The sequence below is a fragment of the Mustela nivalis genome (genome assembly GCF_964662115.1).
Source record: "Mustela nivalis genome assembly, chromosome: 6".
Classification (NCBI taxonomy): domain Eukaryota; kingdom Metazoa; phylum Chordata; class Mammalia; order Carnivora; family Mustelidae; genus Mustela; species Mustela nivalis.
The window spans coordinates 47,906,545-47,931,361 of record NC_139025.1 but is presented as its reverse complement, the minus strand read 5'-3'; the positions used below and the strand labels follow the sequence as shown (position 1 = coordinate 47,931,361).

Here is a 24,817-nt window from a genome sequence, read left to right as displayed (position 1 = left end):
GTTCTCTCTCTTGAAGAAATAAATAAAATCTTAATAGCTAACATCATACTCAATGCTGAAAACCTAAAAGCTCTTCCCCTAAAGTCAGGAACAAGATAAGAATGCCCACTCTCACCACTTTTATTCAACATAATACTGGAAGTCCTAGTCACAGCAATCAGACAACAACAAAAGGCATCCAAATTGCTAAGGAAGAAGTAAAACCTTCACTATTTCCAGAAGACATCATATTACATATAGAAAACTCTAGACTCCACAGAAAAACTACTAGAACTGACAAATCCATTAAAATCATGGGATAGATAAATAAGTATACAGAAGTCTTGCATTTTTATACTAATAATGAAGTGGCAGAAGAAGAAATTAAGAATTCCAGGAGGAGAGGCAACATGGCGGAGGAGTAGTGGATTGAAATGACATCAGGTTGCAGGAGTTCAGCTAGATAGTTATCAAACCATTCTGAACACCTACAAACTCAATAAGAGAAGAAGAGCAGCAATTCTAGGAACAGAAAATGGGCCACCTTCTGAAAGGTAGGACGTGCGGAGAAGTGAATCTGAGGAGACGGGAAGATAGACCATGGGAGGGAGGAGCCGGCTCCCAGCAAATGTGGGAGGAATGGAGCACAAAATTGGAACTATTAGAAGTCTGCTCCACTGAGGCACATTGCTGTAGAGGCTAAGCAGGGGTGGAGGCCTCATGGGGACAGTGTGGTCTCAGGACCCTCAGGGTTACAGGAAGACTGGGGGTGTCTAAGTGTGATATCAGAGTAGGGAAGCTGACTACAGGGACAGAGCCAAAGAGTGACCTCTCAGCTTAGGGTTACCTTAAACCATGATCCATGACACAGTGGACCACTGTTCTTTGAGCAGGGACCGCACAAGTGGCAGATCCAGGGAGACTCACCAGAAGCAAGAATCTGCTGGGTTTGGAGACTCCGAACGGGGCCGTGTGCCAGAGACAGAAACTCTCGGTCACAGGCCAAGTGAGTCCAGAGTGCAGCCAGAGACCAGGGAGACCAGACTGACTGACCCCTTTTTTTTCTGGGGGCACACTGAGGAGTGGGGACCCAAGCTCTTGGCTCCTCTGGGCCAGAGACTGAGAGGCCACCATTTTCATTCCCTTCCTCCAGAGCTCTACAGAAAGCATTCAGGGAACAAAAGCTCCTGAGAGTGAGCCCAAGCAGATTACTTAGCCTTGCCCCTGGCAAGGGCAGTGCAATTCCGCCTCACACAAAGACATTTGAGAATCACTACAATAGGCCCCTCCCCCAAAAGATCAGCAAGAACAAGACCAAGCTCACTGATCAAGGAAAACAGTGGAACTCCAAAGCTAGGGGAAAGCAATGCATGGAATTCATGGCTTTCTCCCCATGATTCTTTAGTCTTGCAAAGTTAAATTAAATTTTTTTTATTTTTTTAGTATTCTAATTTTTAAACTTTTCCTCCTTCCTCTTTTAACGTTTTTTTAACTAGTTTATCTTAATACCTTCCAAAATAATATTGTTAAGTCATCATTATCATAGTCATATTTTATCCTTCATTGTATTTAACCTTATTTTTTGTATACATATAGGTTTTTTTTTTCCTAAAAAACTTTGGGACACAATTTATTCTAATAGATCAAAATATACCCTAGATCTAGCACATGGCTTTGTTCTAGTCTCCAGCTTGAGCACATTCTCTCTCTTGCCCTTTTTTTCTTCTTTCTCCAACCAACATATCTTACAATTCCTTTTTTAGAATTTTTAAAAACTTTTCATCTTTACAGTCATATTCCATCCCTTCATTGTGTTTACCCTTATTTTTGTATATATATAAATTTTTTTTTCTTTAAAATTTTGGGAGGTAGTTTCTTCTAAGAGACCAAAATATACCCAAAATCAAGTGGGTGGCTCTGTTGTATTCACCAGTCTAATCTAATCTAATCTATCCATCTATCTATATAGGTATATATATATATATATATTTTTTTTTTTAATTTTTTTCTTTTTAACCCCTTACTTCTCCCTCCAGTTTAGGTTCTCTTCTTATTTGGTTAGCATACATTTTTCTGGGGTCTTTGTCACCCTTTTAGTACTTAATTCTCTCGTTTATATATTCTTATCTGGATAAAATGACAAGGCGGAAAAACTCACCACAAGAAAAAAAGAACAAAGAGGCAGTACTGATGGCTAGGGACTTAATCAATACAGACATTGGTAATATGTCAGAACTAGAGTTCAGAATGACAATTCTCAAGGAGCTAGCTGGGCTCGAAAAAAGCATGGAGGATATTAGAGAAACCCTGTCTGGATAAATAAAATCCCTTTCTGGAGAAATAAAAGAACTAAAATCTAACCAAGCTGAAATCAAAAAAGGTATTAATAAAAAAAGGTATTAAAATCAAAAGAGGTGCAATCAAGTATGGAGGCTCTTACTGCTAAGATAAGTGAGGCAGAAAAGAGAATTATTGATACAGAAGACCAAATGACAGGGAATAAAGAAGCTGAACAAACAACTATTAGACCACATGGGGAGAATTCGAGAGAGAAGTGATATCATAAGACAAAACAATATTAGAATGATTGGGATTCCAGAAGAAGAAGAAAGAGAGAGAGGGACAGAAAGTATACTGGAGCAAATTATAGTAGAGAATTTCCCTAATGTGGTAAAAAGAACAAGCATCAAAATCCAGGAGGCAGGGGCGCCTGGGTGGCTCAGTGGGTTAAAGCCTCTGCCTTTGGCTCGGGTCATGATCTCAGGGTCCTGGGATCGAGCCCCACATCGGGCTCTCTGCTCAGCAGGGAGCCTGCTTCCCTCTCCCTCTCTCTGCCTGACTCTCCGCCTACTTGTGATCTCTGTCTGTCAAATAAATAAAAATCTTAAAAAAAAAAAAATCCAGGAGGCACAGAGAACACCCCTCAAAATCAATAAAAATAGGTCCACACTCCGTCATCTAATAGTAAAACTTACTAGTCTTAGTGACAAAGAAAATCCTGTAAGCAGCCCAGGACAAGAAGTCTGAAACATATAATGTTAAAAATATTAGATTAGCATCAGACTTATCCACAGAGACCTGGCAGGCCACATGCAGCCAAAAATACTATATCCAGCTGGGCTATCATTGAAAATAGAAAGAGAGATAAAAAGCTTCCAGGACAAACAAAAATTAAAAGAATTTGCAAACACCAAACCAGCCCTACAGGAAATATTAAAAGGGGTCCTCTAAGCAAAGAGAGAGCCCAAAAGTAGTAAGCCAGAAAGGAACAGAGACAATATACAGTAATAGTCACCTTACAGGCAATATAATGGCACTAAATTTGTATCTTTCTATAGTTACCCTGAATGTAAATAGGCTAAATGCCCAATCAAAAGACACAGGGTGTCAGAATGGATTAAAAAAAATTGATATGCTCTCTATTAGAAACTCATTTTAGACCCAAAGACACCCCCAGATTTAAAGTGAGGGGGGTCCTTCTATCAGATAAATTAGATTTTAAGCCAAAGACTATAATAAGAGATGAGGGAGGACACTATATCATACTCAAAGGGTCTGTCCAACAAGAAGATCTAACAATTTTAAATATCTATGCCACTTTCTTACACCATACACACAAAAAAGGCTCAAAATAGATTAGAGATCTAAATATGAGACCCGAAACCATAAAAGTCCTAGAAGAGAGCACAGGCAGTAATTTCTCTGACATGTACCACAGCAACATTCTTCTGTTTGTGTCTCCTGAGGCAAGGGCAACAAAAGCAAAAATAAACTTTTTGTTTATTTTTATCAAACTTTTTTTTTTGTTTGTTTATTTGACTATATCAAAATAAAAAGCTTCTGTAAAGCAAAGGAAACAATCAACAGAACTAAAAGACAACTGACTGGATGGGAGAAGATACATGCAAATGACTTACCTGAGAAAGAGTTAGTATTGAAAATATACAAAGACCTATACAACTCGACACCAAAAAGAAAAATGATCCAGTTAAATATGGGAAGAAGACACAAAGAGATATTTTTCCAAAGAAGATATCCAGGTGGCTGACAGACACATAAAAAGATGCTCAACATCACTCATCATCAGGGAAATGCAAATTAAAACCACGATGAGGTATTGCCTCACACCTATCAAAATGGCTAAAATCAAAAACGTAAGAAACAAGTGTTGGTGAGCATGTAGAGAAAAGGAACCCTCGTGCACTGCTGGTGGGAAAGCAAACTGGTGCAGCCATCATGGAAAACAGTAGGGAGGTGTCTCAAAAAATTAAAAATAGAACTACCATATGATCCAATTCTACCACTGGGTATTTACCCAAGAATACAAAAACCCTAAATCAAAGGGATACATACACCCCTATGTTTATTGCAGCATTATTTACAACAGCCAAATTATGGAAGCAACACAAGTGTCCACTGAAAGATGAATGGATAATGAAGTGGTATCCATATATAATGGAATATTATTCGGTCACAAAGAGAATGAAATCTTGCCCTTTGCAACATGGATGGATCTAGAGAATGTAATGCTAAGTGAAATAAGTGAGTCAGAGAAAGACAAATACCATATGATTTCACTTATATATAAAACTTAAAGAAACAGAACAAATGAATGAAGATAAAGAGAAAAACCAAAAAACAGACCCTTAGACTCTTAATTACAGGGGACAAACTAACGGTTACTAGAGGGGAGATGGGCTGGGGGTGGGGCAATGGATTAAACAGGTGATGCGGATTAAGGCGTGCACTTGCCACGATGAGCACAGGGTGATGTAATGAATTGCTGAAATACTATATTGTACACCTGAAACTAATGTAATCAACTACACCCACCAATAAGAAATAGCAAGGACCCGATGCACCTGGGGCCAAGCTCCTTTCACGTTCACTTGCAGGGCTTAATAAAACTCAGCTGTGAGGAGGCTGCCCAGGTGTGTGGGAGAGTTCTATGGCCGTGTTTCCCGTGACTCCACCTCAAAGGGATACCTGGATAGGCAGGCACCCTCCTAGGGGTGGGGGGCACTTGCCCAATAAGAAGGAGCTGCTCCCTTACCCTTTCTTGTCCAAAGCGGCCACATCATCTACTCTCATGCCAAAGATGAACAGGTTCTCTTCCCCAGCTTCCTCTGCCATTTCCACGTTGGCCCCATCCATGGTCCCGATGGTCAGGGCCCCGTTCAGCATGAATTTCATATTGCCTGTCCCTGAGGCTTCAGTGCCTGCAGTGGAGATCTGCTCCGACAGGTCTGTGGCTGGGATGACTGCAAGGAAGGTATAATAAAGTTAGTGATCCTGTTTCTCTAGATCTGCTTGCATTGGATCTGAGTATTTATACAGCTGGCCTGTTGTGATCATTAAAATAGTCCATGTTCATCAAGATAAACATTCATATGGCATGGAAGGATGGATCTTACTCTTTCCCTTGACTGAGGCAACTGCTTTTGATCATTTTTTGATGTGCTACCTGGGCGGTGATGGCTGCAGTGCTAAATAATCATGTGCTTCTACTATTCTGTCTTGGTCTGTAAACTCTAGAGAGCACCTATTACTCTCCCCTATAAAAGCTGACACTTCGTTTCTCTTCTTCCCTCTCTTCCTTCCGGTTTTGGTTATGGTTTTTTTTTTCTTCTGCTTGATAACTTTATAAAATATATTGAAACATCTCTTTCTTGATCTTTAAAATTCAGTCTCTCCTGACCCTTCTGTTACGATCTGAGCGAATTGGATTGTCTGCATTCTTTCCACTTCCAACCTCCTCTCTCCCTCCCTCTTCCAAGGCTGGGAAATGTGCTGGGTGCACCTGAGGTGTGCCTGGGGCGAGACACAAAGCCTCTGACCTTTCAGCCTAATTTACACACAAATTAGTGCTGCCAGAAGGCCCCCTTCCCCCTCTTTGACTTCAAAAGTCGGAACCAATTCTGTTTTACTTTGAAGCCTTATTTGTAGATTAGATATATTTTCATTGACATCAGTAGGAACCTGGCTCTTTTCTCTTTCTGCATACAGTCTTAAACAGTAACATCAGAGGACCCAAAAATACCTCAAAAAGAGAAAGGCCTGTTTTCAATTTGGGACTTGGGTGAATGCACAGTTGGCATCTGCCTGTGGACCGTGCTTTGTAAGCACATGATGCAAATAAGCAAAGAGAGCAGTAGAGAAAGGGATGTTGGCTTTCTGCCAGTCTAACTCTCCCCACGTGGGAACTCCATGCGTGCTCAGTGCCCATCTGAGCACATCTAAGCCTCATGCTTGGCAGCCTGACATCTGTCCTCATTCCCTGTTGCCACGTGAACAAATGACAGCCCTTCTTCCTTCCATGAAGTGACCAGAGGAATATCGGGGGCTGGGGAATTGGCGTTCTGTTGCAAAACTGGAGCTGGGAATGGAAGCCCTTTCCTTTCCCTTATAGAGCACCATCTGTACTTTGCCCAGACATCGGGGCTCCCTCCTCCAGCACCCAGTTCTGGCTAGCTAGCTGACAGAAAAATGCACTTGCAAAGGTAATGGGTGATACTGACTTCGGAGACCACAATCTCATTGTCAGTCACATCAACTTAAAGACTCTTAGCCTAGGCCCTTATGGTGCCCAAGAGTGGTGCTTTCTATCTTAAGCTACTGACCCCCTGAACCCAGCTACATCATTTTTCCCTACCATGTATTTCCTGAGAATTTGCCCTGCCCCTGCATGATTTGGGAAGGGCATCCTACCTTTTTCAGCAAGAGACACTCTGTAGTTCTCCAAGAAGATGACTTTCAGCTTGCTTCCAACCACAGGGTCATTGTTCACCACATCTGCCACGGAGGTGATGAGCTTTATGATCATTTTGGCCATGTGATATCCTGGGGCAGCCTTGGGGAAGGACGTCAAACACACGGTCGGGAGGCAGCCGCAACGAAGTGGACAAACGGCATGAGATCAGAGACCCCGCAGCCCCAGTGAAGAGAATCAACTTACTTTGCCGCCGATTATGACTGTTCTGGGCACGAATAACTTCCTGGGGTCTTTCTTAATGCCTGGAAAAGATTTAGGAGTGGGTGGGCGGGAGGCAGGCGCGGGCGGGGCCGGGGAGGCTCCCGCCTGCAGGGGGCGCTGCGGCCGCGCGCCGACTCACGGTTGTACATGGTGACCACATGCAGGCAGTTCAGGAGCTGCCGCTTGTACTCGTGGATCCGCTTCACGTGCACGTCGAACATGGACGAGGGGTTGATCTTCACTTTGTACTCCTTCTCCAGGAACTGGGAAAACTTCAGCTTGTTCTCCTGTGGAGACAAGGGCGCCACGCGGGAGCCTGTTTGCACCGGGACGCATCAGCCGGTCGGGGGTGGGGGGGCTCGCGCACCCCCGGGCTCGCGCCGCCCGAGGAATCCGCGCCAGGAAGCCTCACCTGCTTCACGTTGGCGATTTCTCGGAGGAAGACGTCATCACCCAGGAAGCCTCGCAGCTTCGTCAGCTGGCTCAAGTCTTTCACGTAGTCTTCCCCGATTTTCTTTCAGTTTAGAGAAGAGGGGATCTGAGTCAGGGACGGCACCTGCCCACACGAGCAGTCTGTGTCCGTCTGTGGCGGGTGCCTACAACAGGGCGGCGGACCTGCCACACCTGGTGTGGGAAGAACCCTTCGCTAATCTCCGAAATGCAGTTTCAGTGGCAGCGAGCGTTAGAAACAGGAGCCCTACCTAAAAGGGGTAACGCAGAACCCAGGTTCCACCAGCCGTTATTATGACCTTCGCTTACTAAATAGGGTCACCGTCTTCCATCTGTTGTGTCACAGGAGTACTGTTAGCCAGCCACGTAATTTGTGAACCCCCTGGTTAAAAATTAAGAATTTCGGGGCACCTGGGTGGCTCAGTTGTTAAGCGTCTGCCTTTGGCTCAGGTCATGATCCCAGGTTCCTGGAATCGAGCCTCACATCAGGCTCTGCGTGAAGCCTGCTTCTTCCTCTCCTACTCCCCCTGCTTGTGCTCCCTCTCTCACTGTGTGTCTTTCTGTGACATAAATAATATATGAAATCTTTTTTAAAAAATAATAAAAATAAAAATTAAGACTTTCGACAGGCCTACAGCAGAGAATTGGATCAAACAGGGAGCCCTATGGGACAGCACCCTGCACCTGCTGAGGGCTGGCCCCGCTGTCTGTTGCAGACCAGACTCACAAGTCAAAAGGGCCCTCGACCACCTCTCACCCTGCAGTCAGGCCTCCCCTGCCTTCCTCCTTACCTCTGCTATTAACTCTGCGAGCCCTGGGTTGCAGAGTAAGAGCCAGCGCCTCGGAGTGATCCCATTGGTTTTATTCTGAAATTTGTCTGGTTCTAACTCACTGAAGTCCTTGAATCTGGAGTTGGAAGAGAGTCGTCACTGAATTTGTCTGAAAGAGCAGGCTCCTGTTACATTCAAGAAGCCAAGTGTAGGCTTAGAGAGATTAAAGGTGGAGGGAGAGGCTGGCAGCAGCTAGTGCTGTCATTCTAAACAGATTAATTTGCAATTCAGCATTATAAGAAAAATTCCAAATCAAGTCACCTCTATACGATTTCCTGGCACTGACATATATACCAGACTTTTCTGCAGAATAGGGTTTTTTTCCGCTTTTGCTCCTACATCTAGAATTAGGATGGTTCAGAGAGGAAGGCATTTTTTTTTTTTTTTTTAAAGAGAAGGTTACTTTGTATAGGAGAAAATAATTCTGCGCATTTTGACAGGGCCTTTCTTCCCCAAACGCAACCCTGCCTTTACTAGCATCAGTACATTCATGGAACAATGTTCAACCCACCACCTCAGGAATGGAGACTCACACTTGGGTCTTCACAATGTCTGAGTGGATTTTAGCTACGCCATTCACAGCATGAGAGCCCACAATGCAGAGATGGGCCATGTTGATCCTTTTGCCTCCTTCCTCTTCTATCAGAGACATCCTTCTCAGACGGTCGACATCTTTAGGAAACAAGGCCGCAATTCTCTGGCCAAGGGAAGAGAAAGGCCTTGCTGGCCACTCAGGTTTAAAGCAGTGTTGAGATAACGTCATTCACTTCCCCAGCAAAATCTTTGATGGAGGAAATATGAAATTTCACTTCCAAAGAGAGGGCGGGGGTTCACCCTGGGGAGATGCATCCTCTAATTTTATTGTTTTCCTAAAGGTGTCTTTAACAGTGGCCCACCAAATCTTGAATACTTTTAATGTATCTATGTCTGAAAGATGTTTGGGCCTCCAGTTTGGTAAGAGGAAACATGGTAGCTGCCCTTAACATCTCAAGACTTCATTCTCAAAAGGGGTACGAATTTCTCAAAATGACTTACATCTAAATGCTTCTGATTTATCTCGTAAATGATCTGCAAATGTCGAGGAAGCAACTTTTCCACCAGCTCTACAGGCCAGCGCTCCAGGGCCTCTGGGAGCACCGTGTGGTTGGTGTATGCAAAGGTCTTCTTGGTGATCTCCCAGGCCTGAGGGAAGGGAGAGGAGTTAGCTGCTTCCCTGTGCAAGAAGCCTGCCCAGCAGGTGCTCACCCCATCACACAGGACCACACACTTCCTCAGCTGCTGCCAGTCTGCAACAGCACAGCTCATCCACATAGTCGAACACACTCAATTCAACCAGGGTCCGAATCATCCAGAGACTGGGAATATGGTTTTCTCTTTTGGGGGGGTGGGGGAAGCAGCCATGTGTAAAACTGTTGGATAAAACTGAAGACAACATACTGATAAGTCTTCTCTACGGTCCTAACCTGCCATTTATTAAAAGCAAAATCTGAGCGGGGCGCCTGGGCTCAGTGGGTTAAGCCTCTGCCTTTGGCTCAGGTCATGGTCTCAGGGTCCTGGGATCAAGCCCTGCATCAGGCTCTCTGCTCAGCAGGGAGCCTGTTTCCCCCTCTCTCTCTGCCTACTTGTGATCTCTCTCTCTGTCAAATGAATAAATAAAATCTTAAAAAAAAAACAAACAAATCTGAGCAACACAAACAAGGAATGTTCTGAGAAAGTATGGAGTATGTTTAAAATTTTGATTTGCAAGCTGGTGGGGACACAATTAGCTGTGTTCTGAGGTTGGAGAATTTAATTTAGAATCCTTTAAGACTCACACAAAAAAATCCTTTTAGACCCCATCCATCTGAGCTGGGTACCATTAGCAAACGTATTTACTTTCTTAGTCTTCCTCCCCGTAAAGCAGTAAGGACAGAGAAATGTTAGCACTGGGCAGATTTTAACTTTGCTCAAGTTAAGCAAAGTTAGCAACAGTAACTTATTTTGAAAAACTGTAAAGGGAGCTTTTGGGAAAATCTCTGAACCATAGATATACTATTTAATTAAAGGAAAAAGAAGCCAAACTATCCAGACCTTGGACCAGGGCAGTTTTTCAATATCCACAAAAATCCTCATCAGCTCAGGGATGGCGAGTGAAGGGTGCGTGTCATTCAGCTGGATGGCAACCTGTATGAGGAAAAGGCATCAGTGAGCAGGGGACAGATGGCCTGGGATAAGGTCTTTCTTACCCTCATGCGCACCTGCACAAAGCACCAAACAGAATGCCCACTCTGGGTGAGGCGCTTTAAGCATACGGCACCTACTCAACTTTTTTTTTAGCCCTGAGAAAGAGTACATCTGATAGGAAGTCCTGCTCCCTCACTGTCTCTGTCCATGTTTGCAGACTGAATACTCGCCTGGTCTGGAAAGGCATCGAACGCGGTTTTGGCGCTGTCCGTGGAGCCAAACTTGGAGGCTTTGAAACGTCGGATGACATCTTGCAAGGTCGCGGCCACCACAAAGTACTCCTGCTTCAACCTCAGCTCCTTCCCTTCAAAAAACTTCAAGCCAGAGAGACAGAGTGAGAGTGGTTCACACTGCGGCGTGGCCAAAATATGCCAGGGATCTCCTGCCCAGAGAACTTCAAGACGAAAGCTCATAGAACATCTGGCGGAAGAGGACAGGTTGAAGGCCAAGCATCAGACCTTGCTCTTTCCTGAACTCTAAAGAGCTTTAAAGAAGGTGCACAGATACAGGATAAAGGGAATGGAGACAAGACAACAGCAACAACCTTTCTGAAGCTGAAAAATAGATGCATGAGCGGTAATTGGGCCAGAAGACCCGGAAAAACCGGATCCTGACCTGCTAGAAAAGAAGGGCCAAAGAGCAACTAAATTTATACTCCAAAGCCCTAAAGGATCAGGACTTAGTGGCACTGGTGCCTTTGGAAGTAGGGGAAAAGATGTGGTGAAAGGTTAACTAAGCAGGAGTTGGCCTCAGACTTCACCCCCAGACCCCCCCAGCTGAGCAATCTCTTCCGCCAATGGAGGCAGAAGCCTGATGTGTATTCTCTGGAGATGGTAACACAGGGGTCTCTGGGCTGGAGGGAGACAGGAAGTCGAAAGCAGGGGTACCACTCTGTACTGAAAATGGGGGGAAGGGATTTATAGGGAAGTTTATGCGTCGAATTGTTGAGACTCTGAGCCTTCTTCTCCCAACCAAATTTCAGAACCCAGGCAGTGGTTATCACTTCTGCCAGGAAGGAAGCTGCAAGAGGCTTCTCTCGGAGGTGAGAAAAGGTTATAGCAAACAGTCCTGCACGGTGGAGACCTCAGGCGAGATCATGGAGGGTGCGTCTGAGAACACATGACCACATCTTTGAGGAACTTGGGGAGAACATCTAAGATTCTGCACTTTTCTTATAGGTGATCAGAAGACTTTAAGGAGCTTTAAGCAAGGCAAAAATAACTAGCTGCAGAGGGCTAACAGTCGCAAAATTCCTGGAAGAGGGACTCATGCCTGGAGGAGGGCTATGGCCAAACTGGGGAGAGTGAACGAGTTTGTTTTTGTAATTACGGTACAAAACGGATTTATCAACTTGTACTTAAAAACAGGCATGACCCTGACAGCTACCTTTTACTCAAAGAATTCAGTTAACTTTGCACCCCATGCTAACCTTGTGTCCCCCGTGAATTGCTGTAGATAGTTATTTCCATGAAAAGTTAGGTTTAGTCCTTACTGAGGGCAGGAGGATGAATTTCAAGCCCCTTCCAGTTAAATAATTTTGCAGGCTGGGTTAGGCTAGGGAGTGCTTGGAAGGATTCTTACTTTAACTGACCACGAAACAAAAAGACTTTTTGCTTTTGGGTCAGAGACTTTTCTGACCTGTACTGAAGTCACCATGTCCCTCTCAAAGGGCAAAATAACATAGAGCATTAAGTTTCTGAAAATGCTGCAACAAACTTCATCCGCTATTGAGACAACGGTTTACAACTAAGTGGACACCCAGTCTTAAGGACCATTTATGTCCTCATCTCCCAATCCTTGCTTGGTGCCATCTTTGCAGAGCAGATTACTAATCTGGTTGTTTTTGAGACTTATTATTAAAAGGACAATCATTACAGCATCAAGAAGGTAATTTTACCCACATATAAGATAGAGCTAAGTATATTTAAACCAACTTAGAATCCCTGGCATTCATCTGTGATACAGTTCCAAGTTATTATTATTTTTTTTAATTTTAGCTAAGCTATTTTTAGTGTAAAATTAGGAATAATCACTCATGAGAAAAAATTTCAAGAGATGAGTAAGTGGCATAAGAAACAAGTGTTTGCTCCTGGGTCTGCTCTGAGGTCCAGACCCCAACTCGCCTGAACATAGAAGGCTGGGAAGAGCCTGTCAGTGAAAGGAAGAGGCCAGGCAGGAAACCTCCAGGGGCTTCTGACTCTGTGGAAGAAACTTCTGTTTGGAAACAGTAACTCATCAGTGCTCCACTTCATCTTTTACATCTCGGTTTTGTTTTGAAATTTGTGAGGTCACCGGTGAAAGGCAAAATACCAATTCTGACTTCATGTCTTTTACAATATGTTTCCCTTACTTGGGGGCAGGGGAAATCTAGACAATTCAGGAAGAGATATGGAGATTATTGTACACTGAAGACCAAAAAAATCAGTTCCGAAGATGTGCTTTATGGGCTACGGAAAAGTGCCTCTGAAATAGGCTGCTTCTGTTTCCGCTGCGAGAGCAAGCATCACCACTCACATTATCATTGGGATAGAGAACCCGGGAGATGTTCTCGGCCAGATTTCGGTCCAGCACAGCCTGAATGTAGTCTCCAACGTTAACTGAGGGGAAGGTTAGAAAAATGAATAAGTAGACAAGCCAGCCACGGTTATCAAAGCCCCTTGACCTCCCCTGCTGCTTGCTGCTTGCCAGGTGAATGTGGGGATTCCTACAACTCCTGAAAATCCAAAAGGATTTCCACAAACGTCCAGGCTGTGATCCTCATGAGAGTCTGGGAGGGCCAGACAGAAGGACTGCTTTTAAAATGTGCTCTATGCGCACTCCGTAAAATGTCTGCTCACTGGAAAGTTCTGATCAGAAACTCAAGGCTTATCTCTCAAGCTCAATTTGATATTAACTAGCGATCAGAAAGATTACACACACACACACACACACACACACACACTGACACAGAGACCATTTATGTTCCTGTCCCCAAGATCCTTGTTGTGTGTCCTCTTTCAGAGCTGGTACTGATCTGGTTGCCCCTGAGAGCAAAAAGATTAAACACACACACACCTCCAGCCCAGGCTGTACTCACAGTCTCTGAGGTTAAAGTCATTGGGCGCCCGAGCGGACCAGAGTCGCATGGTGTTGACGGTGTTATTCATATACCCAGGCACTGGGGTGTCATATGGCAGAGCCAGGACCACCTGTGGGGTTAAACCGAAGCAGCTGCTCAGTTTCCCATGTGTGGTGACGCAGGCTGAACAGTGGGCTGGGACACAGCAAGGGATTCTGTTCTTGACTCCATCCCAGACTCAGACTGCGGGACGCCTAAATCAAGATGGAAGGTCCTAGGTCTGGGGGTGGGGAGGTTCTGATGGGCCATGTGGAGCCTGTCCCTTGTCCTGATCTGGAAGCCACTCTTTCATGTTTCATTTAAGCCACAGTTCTGAGAATAATAAAATATGACGTGCCAAGTGACAAATGTAAATCTGTTGCCATTACAAAATAGTAATCAGGGTAAGTTTAGTGTAGGTAATGCAGTGATCTGATTTCAAATACGGTGAAAATGAATGGAATGAAAATATATGAAGATAGATTATAGAGGATGTTGGAAGTGCTATGGGAGATTTTTTAAAGCTGCATGAAGAAGAGTTATTTTAGTGGTCTGACAAATCAGCTGATAATTAGCTGAGATGGGTTTAAGAGGTGAGCTTCAGAAACTCTAGCTCAGTCTTTGTGACAGTCATGGAGACAGAGAAGAACAGGAAGATAACTGTGTTGCCTGTGAATTTAAAATTTATGTGGGAAAAGACTCACTCGTATTCCCTGCCTCATCCGTCAAGCACAAAGGAAGGGGAATGACAGACAGCTTGTACTGGAGGGTGCCAGAGATCAATTCGTGCAATCCACTCATTTTAGACATGAGAGGAATGAGGCGGAGAGAGAAGTGACTTACCCACAGTCACAGTCAGTGGCAGGGTTGAAACCTACACTCATCTCTTTAATGTGGTTTGCTGAATTATGAGCGAGGGAAGATTATAGCTGGGTCAGTCAATCCCATAAATTCAGTCATGCTTCCTTGAGTACCATGACCACGAAGTAACCACCCTTCTTTAAATACCTCTGACTGGGAAATAAAGGTCTCTGGAGATTTTTAAAGCACGTTGTGATCCATCAAGAAAAGGTGTTTGCAGAGTGGGAGTGAGTCTGGGTGTTGAACATGATTTGTCCTTCTGATCCTTGAAGTGTAACTGAGGAAGCTGGGGAGACACAGAGCTCGGATGTCCCTTTAGAGAACGTCTGGCAGAACTTGCCACCTGGGAGTCCCGCTGAGGTGAGTCTGCGCTTTCTTAGGAAGGCTCCCAGTGTGGTGGGATCTTGAGAGCTAGGACTTTTCTCATGAGCAGTCTTCAATCTCAGGCCCCATCAGCGGGGCTGCTCGCTCTGGGTTCCAGGGCCTGCGGAGGCTCCTCCTGACACCTCCTTCTTTCCCCTTTTCTCTTCATAGGTGCCACGCCTCCTCCCCTCCCCTCCCCTCTGTCATTCACAGGCCTTGCCCCGATATCACACCTACACCTCTAATTCTCTCTGGTATCTGGTTCCCAGAGAACCTAAGCAGACACACGAATGAAACGGATTGCTCGGTTTATTGGAATCTGCCCCCAGCGTGTGCACACCGTGCCGGCCCTCATGCCTTCTGACCTCACCAGCTACAGACCTGGGGCTGACTTGCACGATGGCTTCCAGAAATCCATAAAATGTTGCCCGCCTTGGGGCAGCTCACCTTATATTCCATCTGCCCCGTAACATTGCCTTTGTGGGCACAGAAAAATATACTGTCTCTAACTGAATTTCTGGATGTATTATGAAAATGTGTAGAGGTGCTCTGTAAATACGAGGTAGCTCAACAGTGGGACCTTGTGTAAACAGAGTATTTTCAGGACTGTGTAAACTGCATACAGTTAAAAAGCTCAAAAGTCACTGGAAGTTTTAGACACCAAAACCTATACCAAATACTAGTTTAATGCCAAATACACATGTGAATTCGTCAGGCATATTAACAATTGATTTGTTTGCAGCTCTCTTGACTGTCTTTGTAACAAACTTCAACTCAAATTGTGTTTCTTTGTTTAACCAAATTTAGAGAAAGAGAAAGAGAAACTTACCTTGAAATTATAGTCTTTGTTTATGCCTTTTACTATTATACCAGAATGACCTATTTTAGCTTCTGCTATTTCCTATGTTGAATAAATTCATCCTCAGATAGAAAAATCATTTTTAAATAGTATTATTTTTCCGCTCTACACGGATTAGCAGAATAAATTATCAGTTTAAAAAGTTAACTATAAAATGGGTCTTGGTTCTTCTAAAATAAAATAAAGGATCTATTCATGGGGCATAATCCACAAACCAAATGAATTTAGCACTGCAGTACTGAATTTCACTCACAGCTTTGCCAGCTAAAAATATTAACTTGCTCTTTACCGTTTACTTTAAGCTTTTAAAGAATGGCTGGTGACATATCCCTCCCGGCCCGAGATCATATTCATTAAGCAAATATCTCAACTGGAGCCTCCAAAAGATTGGACAAGGCAGTCTAGTAATGAATAGGGGTTATTTGTCAGCAAAATAAGAAGACAGCAGAGCACACAGCATCACTGAGGTGCTGAGAAGTGAACTGGTCAGCAACAAGGTAACACTCATATCTGGTGGCAAGATAAATACCCAGCCATGAAGTAAGCCCACTTGGACTGACACCAGCATGATTTCTCTAGAAGTGATTCTGCACAGAACAAAACATTTTGCAACATTTTGTACTATTTTTCTTGACTTTGCAACAAATAAAATTTTTCTCAATCCTTTCAATAAATACTTCGGTTTTAAAATATTTACCCCTGAGAACTCCCAAGTAAAGGTATCTATGGCAGCAAGGTAAGGAAGAACATTTACATTTATTTAATCTTGGTATCAAAAACTTTATATAAAACCAGAGAGCTAAGCCTACTAGGATTACAGAATTGATTAATCTCTGATAAAGCTGTTTGCAGAATGACCCTGATAAGTCACTTGACCTTGGGGAAGTCACTTGTCTCTTGGTCTTAGCTCCCTTGTTTTGCAAGAGTGGGTTCACTAGAAGGAACAGAGCTACGTCCTGTAGCTCTGTCCTTCACTACATAATATACTACCCTCAGTATCATATGCATATCATCCTCAGTGCCGTGGATTCCCCGTGCTCTACTGTACAAAATGCTCCGCATGAGAACACTTCCAATACCTGGGTGTCGACCCATTTGGTCCCAGTGGTGGTGTGCTCTACTTTTCCATAGAAGTGCACAGGCAGCATGAACTCTGGTCGGGCCTTCTCCCAGGGGTTTCCATGTCTGAGCCAATCATCTGCCTCTTCCACCTACAAAAAGGACAGAGAGAGAATTTATTTTTCGGAAGATATGGACCTTCCATTATCTCAAGTCAAAAGTCAAATCAAATCAAATCAAAATATCTTTGACTAACTCAATGCAAAAATACTGTTTTGGTAAAAGAGGTCATTGATTCTGTAGAATGCAGTTCACCTATGTTAGGGTATTGCAACCTAAATCAACAACAATCACACCTGTCAATACATTGCACTGCATTTCATTCTCATGGTATAAACCTGTAGGATGCAACTATGATTTTTCCCTTTTTAAAGAAGTGGAAATTGGAACTTGCTCAAAGTCACACAGATAGTAAATGGCACTGCTGAGTTTTGACGTTAGGCGTGTGGGTTCTCGGCGTGTGGATTCTCACATCTGTGAATACAACTGTCCAGCTCGGGGGACTGAGAGAGGCCATCTAGGAATGTTTATAGCTGGATACCTGGACCTGAAGGTTTCTACATGATGGTTTCTGTCAAGATTGTTTTGCCTAGAATGCACAGACCAGTTAAGAAATACCACTCATAGAAAGCTCTCTCTCTCTTAAAATTTTATTCATTTTTTGACAGAGAGAGACAAAGAGAGAGAGAGAGAGACTGAGAGCACAAGCAAGGGGAGCAGGAGAGGAAAAAGCAGGCTCTCCCCACTGACCAGGGAGCCTGATGTGGGGCTCAATCCCAGGACCCTGGCTGAACTGTATAGATACAAGACACTATTACATTTTATAGTCTTTGTTTAATTTAATCCCTTTAGTAATTTTGATCTGATAATGAACTATTAATTATGGTTCATTTTGAAAATAATATATACTAATATGTAAGGAATTTATTTTATTGACAATTTCAACATTTTCCCATATGTTTATGTTAATTTATAACCACATATTTCTCATAAAAATTTTAAAATCATAATTTGTATTTCGGTTATTCTGTACCTCCAATGAATTTTGGTTTGCAATAAACAAACATGCCAAAACAAAACCAACAAAAAAACACAATGGAGAGGGGAATGTACTTTTAAAGTAAAGACATTATCAGTGAAAGCTTTAAAATATTACATATATGTTAAAAAATGCAATTGTGTTTGGACAAGAAAGGAGAGGTGAGGGCTTTTGGGACAAAGTACTCTTGTGAAAGAGATTACCCCAAATCTTGTTATTTTACTTATCTGATTTCTCACTTTCCCCTTTTAGAAAAGATAGCTTTAGTTTAAGAAAATTTTGTTTATGAATTCTTAGGTGGTTTTATGACCACCACCTAAATACGAATGCCAATGCCTGCCGTGGGCATAGAGTGGAGACAAACACAGCTACTGTGTTTTGAGATATCAGAGAAAACACTGCAGTCCACAGACAGACAAGGAAATACACATGCATTTATTTCAACACTGATCATGACTTTTTGTCCAGAAAGCCAGGAAGCTACCCATTAACATTAAGTTCCAGGAGAGTGGTGAATGAAAAGGGGACTCATAGAAACAACATCTGTAAACAGTAGATCTGGGAGTGAGAGATGAGAGATGTGGGAGGCAAGAGGCTGACTCACAGGCAGGGGGAAGCCTAGCAAAGGTTGCAGTAAGGTTTGAGCTGATCAGCTGATCCAATCTTGTTAAAATGCAGATTATCAGGCAGTCTGGGGAGCAGTCTGAAATTCTGCATTTTTAACAAGTCCCCAGGGCGAGGTACATACGGTGATAAAGTCAGTAACTGCAACTCAAAATTTAAACTTCTGCTAATCTAACCAGAAAGAGAACAGCAAAAAATAAAATAAAAACTTAACACGGAAATGGTGGAATTTCATCAGCTGGCTGTTAAGCTTTGGTGAAGTCAGAGTCCACTAGCTTGTGTTAATAACTAGAAACTCCACACAAATAAATGAGAATATCCACAGAGGATTAAAAAATCCTGACACAAAAGAACTTTCTACTGCTCTTAGGCAAGGGCGGGTGCGGGGTTTTCAAACGCTGGTCGGTGTGAACACTGCTTCCAGTAACAGGAAGACACTTCATTTCAGCACTCGGGATTGTTGTAAAAACACACCTGAAGATACGGCACGAAACAGGACAAGGAGGCAGAAAAAGGTTTCCTCTCAAAAACCAGGTGTACAGGAGAGCTGACAACACATCTTCTGCTGCCCTCTGGGCTTGCCTCCACCGGCCCCTTCCTATGCCGGTCAGAGGCTGCATTTGCCCTTTTGTGGGTACACAAAGCCACAGGACACCTGTCAGCAGATCACTCTTAATGCCATTAAATACTGCTCTGGCTGATTTTGACCTGACTGGGGTAACAAGTTCTGTGGGAAGACAGAACTCCTAGCTTGCTGTTATTTTGAGTCTCTTCCTGATTTGGCAAGGAACCAGATAATAACTCCCCCGATTTCACAAAGCTTGTTTATCAGGTAAACTGAAAAACTTGGTTCATTACCACAAGCTGGTCTGAGCAGATCAGAGGACAGACACCCCACCACCCTTAGTAAATCCACGGAAGCTGCAGGGTGATGAAAAACGTCTTCTCTACCTTGCTTTCTTCTGATGAATCAACATACCACTCTGTAAATTTAGATTTTCGTGCAGCCAGTGATTCCTGAATGTACTAACACGTGGGGCCATGTGAAGGGCGGGGTTAGATGGGAGAAGAGCTTTCATTTCCATCCAAGTGGGCTGCTGGATCTGAACATCCCAGATGAAAGAGAACGGAGACAAAGCCAATGTGGGTCCGTGGAGTGGGGAGCAGGGTGCCAGTCAGGGGAGGGAGGACCACCAGCTCTTGGCACCTCCCTAGAGGAATTACTCAATGGCATCTGTCCTCCAGCCAGCACAGAAGCAGAGGTCAGCTCAGGGAGCTCTCTTACTGACCGAATTCTAAGAAATGCTGTTCCCCTCCACTGTGGAATACATAGGACATGAAGAACTTACGAGCAAACAAACATTGCTTTCTGATGGTACAAATAACTGAAAACCCATGGTTTCCTGGAGAAGCCCACAAATTGAACAGTGGTAACTAGAAGCTTGCGGGGGAACGTGAATTGTGCGTGACTAGTTACAGCGGGCTTGGCCAGGTTCCGAGAGAGAGAAGGGCTCTAGTAGATACTCTTTGATTCAACTCTGAGACACATATGACTGTTAAACTTTAATGCGAGGCTGTCGCAATTGTCTTTTTGTCCTTCTTTCAGTGCGTAATTATTTTCATAGAACACTATTACTGATAAAGTTTCAACGATCTCCATTAGAGTTCAAGAATTTTGTTAAGTCAAGAATTTTTGCAATGAAATTATTTTCCTTAGGGGGAAAGTGAACAGTTTAGTTCTGTAAATCTTTGTTGAAGAGAGACTTCAAAAACTAGAAGTTCATTAACCTTTAAGAATCTACCCAGCTTGGGGGTGCATGGCTGGCTTAGTCAGTGGAGTGGGCAGCTCTTGACCTTTGGGTCAGGAGTTCAAGCCCCATGTTGGCTGTGGACCCTACTTGAAAAAAAAAGTCCTCAGCTTGTGCCATTTTCTTCAGCAATGATGTATCTGATGTGTGTGGGGATGTGCCCTTCCCTCAAGAGGCATGCTGCTTTCCTGGAAAATACCTTTTTTTTAATGGAAATTGTTTCTTTTTTAGTGGTATGATGTTAAAATCCCATCTCAGTGAACAATGGATATGGTAAAGAAAATGAGTTTTTCTGACTCAGTTTCAAGTCATAGTGAGAGTAGTGATGGTGGCCAGTGAGGTCAGCTTTGGAGACAAGCAAAAGTCATGCAGTTTCTCTTTTTTACGACCTGGGTCTGATAGGAGAGAAAAGAACAGTTTCCTGGGTTAAAGGCCACTGAATAGTAGCAAAGGTATGTTGGTATGATTTTTAAAGAGTGAACTTGCATTAAATTCTGGGGAAAACGCACTTGAACAGAAATTTTTTGAGATGGGCTTGCTGAGTTTCTTTTAAAATTTTCACAGAACAGTAAAGGGATAAGAAAGGACATCCTTGAATAGTGGGGGGTATAACGAATACTGCACAGGACATGCTCAAAGACTGAAAATGGAAATCATGTATGGCTCGGCCAGATGGTGTCAGAATGTTGGTCATCCTGGAAAGGCCCACTAACCTGGGTTTCTCACACTGAAACTCTAGGTTACTTCACTAAGGAAGGGAACCCATTACTTTGTTTTCATAACTTCTATGATTATAACATACACATTTCTTATGGAATATGAGTCATGTGGAGGAGGAAATATAAGATAGTAAAAGTCGCCTGTAACCCTATCTCCCAGAGATAATGACTGTTGAAGCTTCGAAGTATTTTTTTCCTAGTACTTTATCTTTTTGGCTTCTTTTGGGTAGGTCATATCACCCATATGATTCCAAATCCTGTCTTCTCAACTAACATAAGCAACTTCCCATTTCATCAAAATTAATAAAATATATAACTATACCAATATTATATAATACCACTATTTATTAAATCATGCTCCTTTCTTAGGCAAAATTAATGTTTTACTGAGTGACTATCTGTGTGCCAGACATTTTACATATATTCATAATGGTTTTGTGAAGCTGGTGTCTCCATTGTGCAGACAGGAAAGCTGAGGGTCAGACAGGTCAGGTAGCCTAATTAAAGCAACACCCTGAATGGGGTAATGAGTTGCAGTTAGGCCTCAAATTAGAAAACAGATCTCAGTTAGGGGTTACATGTTTTTTTCTATGCAATGCTGCCTTCTAATTTATTTAGGGATACCTAAGATCCACTGGTCCTTAAAATTTGGAAGTTTGTCTTTCAAAATGTTTGCCTTTTGGTATGTACTCAGTATTCTCCTTCTGAGACTCTTTCCTTGGTGCATTCTTTGATTACCTCAAACCTTTTAGTTCCTTCTTCCCTGGTTCAGAGGGTGTCAAAATACTGAGGGAGGGGAAGGAGAATGATGTTGACACTCAGCTTATTTTCATCCTTCCTCTCCTCTGCGATTAGTTCCAGCCTAGGCCGCCCCCATCCAGTCCTGAGCACTCTGCCCTCTCAGACCGATTCACAGAAGTGTGGGAGGGGCCCAGAGAATGTGGGCTTTTTGGAAATCGAATTCAGTATCTTTTTGTCAATGAGGTGTGTGTAGGGGAAAAAGACAGGGAAAGAGAAAGTCTAAATCACACTCAGCATCAGGGAAGACTCTCCCCACTAGGGCTGACCGTAAGCTCAAAGAATGACCAAAAATAAAAGAAACAAATACCTAAGAATCCAATTTGGTTACATAAAAATCATATGAGAGTTATTTGTCTGGTCTGATTACTGTGATAACAGGTGGTCCACAGTCAGGGGTCAGTGGCAAGCATTTTCAGAGCATTCTCAGGAGTCAGACTAGGTGAGGTGCTTCTGGATCTGGAGCTGAATGAAAATGGCAGGCTCTCTGCTCTTAGGGAACTCACATGCCTCACATCCCAAAGGGGTTAGACTGATGGTTTTCAGTGATGGCGATTAAATGCCAGAAATATTAGAAAAGCTCTACATTAAATGTCTGTAAATTATAAATCACCCAGCATACTACAAAGGAGAAGTATTTTAATAACAAACTTTTGAAAGACGTTTCACATACCTGCCATCCATCTTGGATCTTCTGATTGAAGATTCCATATTCATATCGGATGCCATATCCATAGGCTGCAAGTCCCAGGGTTGCCATGGAATCCAGGAAGCAGGCTGAATCACAGAAAACATGGGCAAAGGCAGAGTCATCAGGGTTAGTCCAAATTCCATCTTCCTTTAAAAGACATGGTAGCCACAAAACTTTTTTTTTTTCTGAAAACCCACATTTGTATTTTAAAGCACAGAGACAGCTGTGTGGTGGGTATTGTTTTAAAATAACATTTTAAAATTATAAAACGAATATTATATAGAGAAGTTAGAAAATACAAAAACGAATACAGAAGAAAATAAATAGCACTGACTATCTTGCCATTTAGAAATAACACTGTGTATGTGTTGGCATCTTATTTGAGAACAGAGAAGGAAGCTGGCCTGCCTCAGACACATCCATTATTGTGTCTGTCACTCACACTGCCCTTTCTAAGGCAAGCTCTCTCTGTGGCCCCTGCTTGAAAAGATAGCCCCAGGAGAGTTTAATTTGCATAGGCCCACCCAACCAACTAGCTAGACATCTGTGGCAGACTCTTTTTCTGGCCAGTGGAATTCCAGTGTTGTTCAGGTATCAAGGGGCCATATGCTTCAGGGAGGCTGGGCCAGGAAATGAATCTTGCTTTGGTCTAAGCCAATCATAGTAATTCTATTTCCTTCACCAGTGATTGGTTTTGGCATGGGCATGCCTGATGACCTCTGTAATGAGAGGTGCTAGGAAGTCTGCTAGGTACACTGAAAGATTTCCTTGCTCCTACCACCTTTTTTTCCATGGGGGAAAGCCAGAAGAACCACAAAGACCCAGAGTCCTGATAGAATCATGCTGTTGAATAAACTCATCTTGGAGCAGCCTGAATTCTGGAGTCTTTGTTTAGTCAGTGATAACACACATCTTGTCAGTTGAACCAATTTTTGCTAGATTTTCTGTTACTTGTAGCCAAGAGCATTAATGATAAAGCCCCGGTCCAGAGCAGCCAATCCAAAGGCTGCACGGGGTGCCTGGGTGGCTCAGTCGGTTGAGTGTCTGCTTTTGGATCAGGTCATGATCTCAGGGTCCTGGGATAGAGCCCCTCATTGGGCTCCCTGCTCAGCGGGGAGCCTCCTTCTCCAGCTGGTTCTGCTCCTCCCTCTGTTCCTTCTCTCCCACTCTCGCTCACTATCTCTCTCCCTCAAATAAATAGATAAAATCTTTAAAAAATAACAAAAGCTAGGCAGGGATCTATGTTGTGGCCAGATTCTACGTGAGAGGTTATACCAATCTGATTGTTCTCCTCAGGAATCGGAACTGAGAAATATACAGAGAATGAGGGAACACACAATAGGATCTAAAATGGAAAAGAACACTTGCAGATCACATAGAAATGGGCTGAGTTAGATTCACGGTGGGCTCTAAAACAGAATCCACAAAGGCCAATGGCCAATGCTGTCAAGTTACTACTGGAACCTCATAGTGGTCTTCTGGTCCCTATGCTCACGTGGCCTGACTCTGCTCTAGTTCCTGCTCTCTCAGATCTGTGGCCATTTGTCTTTCCTAGATCCTGATCAAATTATTCTTAGAGCCTGACCAGAACGGGGTCTCAACCTTTTCAGTCAGTCAGAGATGAGGCCATATAAAGAGAATCACTCAGCCTGGTTCACCACTTCACTCTTTGACCTTATCAGCCAACTGAAGGTGCAAGGTCATTAATATCAGGCACAGAATGGGGTTAACTCAGCCAACAAACAAACCTGGAGCTTTACATAAATGAAAGGCAAGCTGGTTGTCATTCTTAGATGTGTATGCCACTGGTTCTGCTGGTCTTCCTACCGCCTCATGGAAAGCCTACTGAACTGCCCAAAGGCTGATGTTACAAGGTAGTAAGTATCTCTAATACGAATAGCAATGTTAATGCACACTGCCACTAATGTAAGGATTAGATACCATGAAACACACACAAATGGATTTCCAGTAACTCGAAAGTGTGCGTAAATTTAGAGATATTAAAATCATTCTTGAAGAAGAAGAAATAAATTATTTTTCAGAGTGAAATCTGATAAAGAAATGTATGGTGGTACATTTTAATTATTTAATTTAAACTACACAAGTATACTGTATGTTAATTATACTAGAATTAAAACAAAAAAATAAATTTCACAAGTAATATATCCTCATTGTAAAAAACATTAAAACATTACAGACAGGGTGAGCACACCCAATTTCACTCTCCTCTCTAGGGAGGGTGAGGGGAAGCAGTTTAGTATTTCAAATTCCAGATTTTATTCCCTATGGATTTACTTACAAAAAATATTTAATTTTAAAAAAACATAAATAGTATCACACTGTGTTCCTTTCAATGCCACTTGCTTTTTTTTTCTTTCCCCTTA

The 24,817-nt window shown here is 43.0% G+C and overlaps 1 protein-coding gene across 1 annotated transcript in view; it reads right to left on the bottom strand.

Annotated features, from left to right (window-relative positions):
• PYGL (glycogen phosphorylase L) overlaps window positions 1-24,817 on the bottom strand; it is a 40,916-nt gene that overhangs the window by 6,126 nt on the left and 9,973 nt on the right. The window contains exons 4-17 of the mRNA XM_082735146.1: window positions 22,416-22,519; window positions 16,715-16,846; window positions 13,532-13,643; window positions 12,970-13,052; window positions 10,626-10,769; window positions 10,303-10,395; window positions 9,268-9,414; window positions 8,766-8,929; window positions 8,194-8,308; window positions 7,365-7,466; window positions 7,092-7,239; window positions 6,935-6,993; window positions 6,688-6,829; window positions 5,033-5,240 (exon numbers count right to left, since the gene is read on the bottom strand). Of these exons, the coding sequence (XP_082591272.1) occupies window positions 5,033-5,240; window positions 6,688-6,829; window positions 6,935-6,993; window positions 7,092-7,239; window positions 7,365-7,466; window positions 8,194-8,308; window positions 8,766-8,929; window positions 9,268-9,414; window positions 10,303-10,395; window positions 10,626-10,769; window positions 12,970-13,052; window positions 13,532-13,643; window positions 16,715-16,846; window positions 22,416-22,519 (1,753 nt within the window). The remainder of the gene's footprint in view (window positions 1-5,032; window positions 5,241-6,687; window positions 6,830-6,934; window positions 6,994-7,091; window positions 7,240-7,364; window positions 7,467-8,193; window positions 8,309-8,765; window positions 8,930-9,267; window positions 9,415-10,302; window positions 10,396-10,625; window positions 10,770-12,969; window positions 13,053-13,531; window positions 13,644-16,714; window positions 16,847-22,415; window positions 22,520-24,817) is intronic.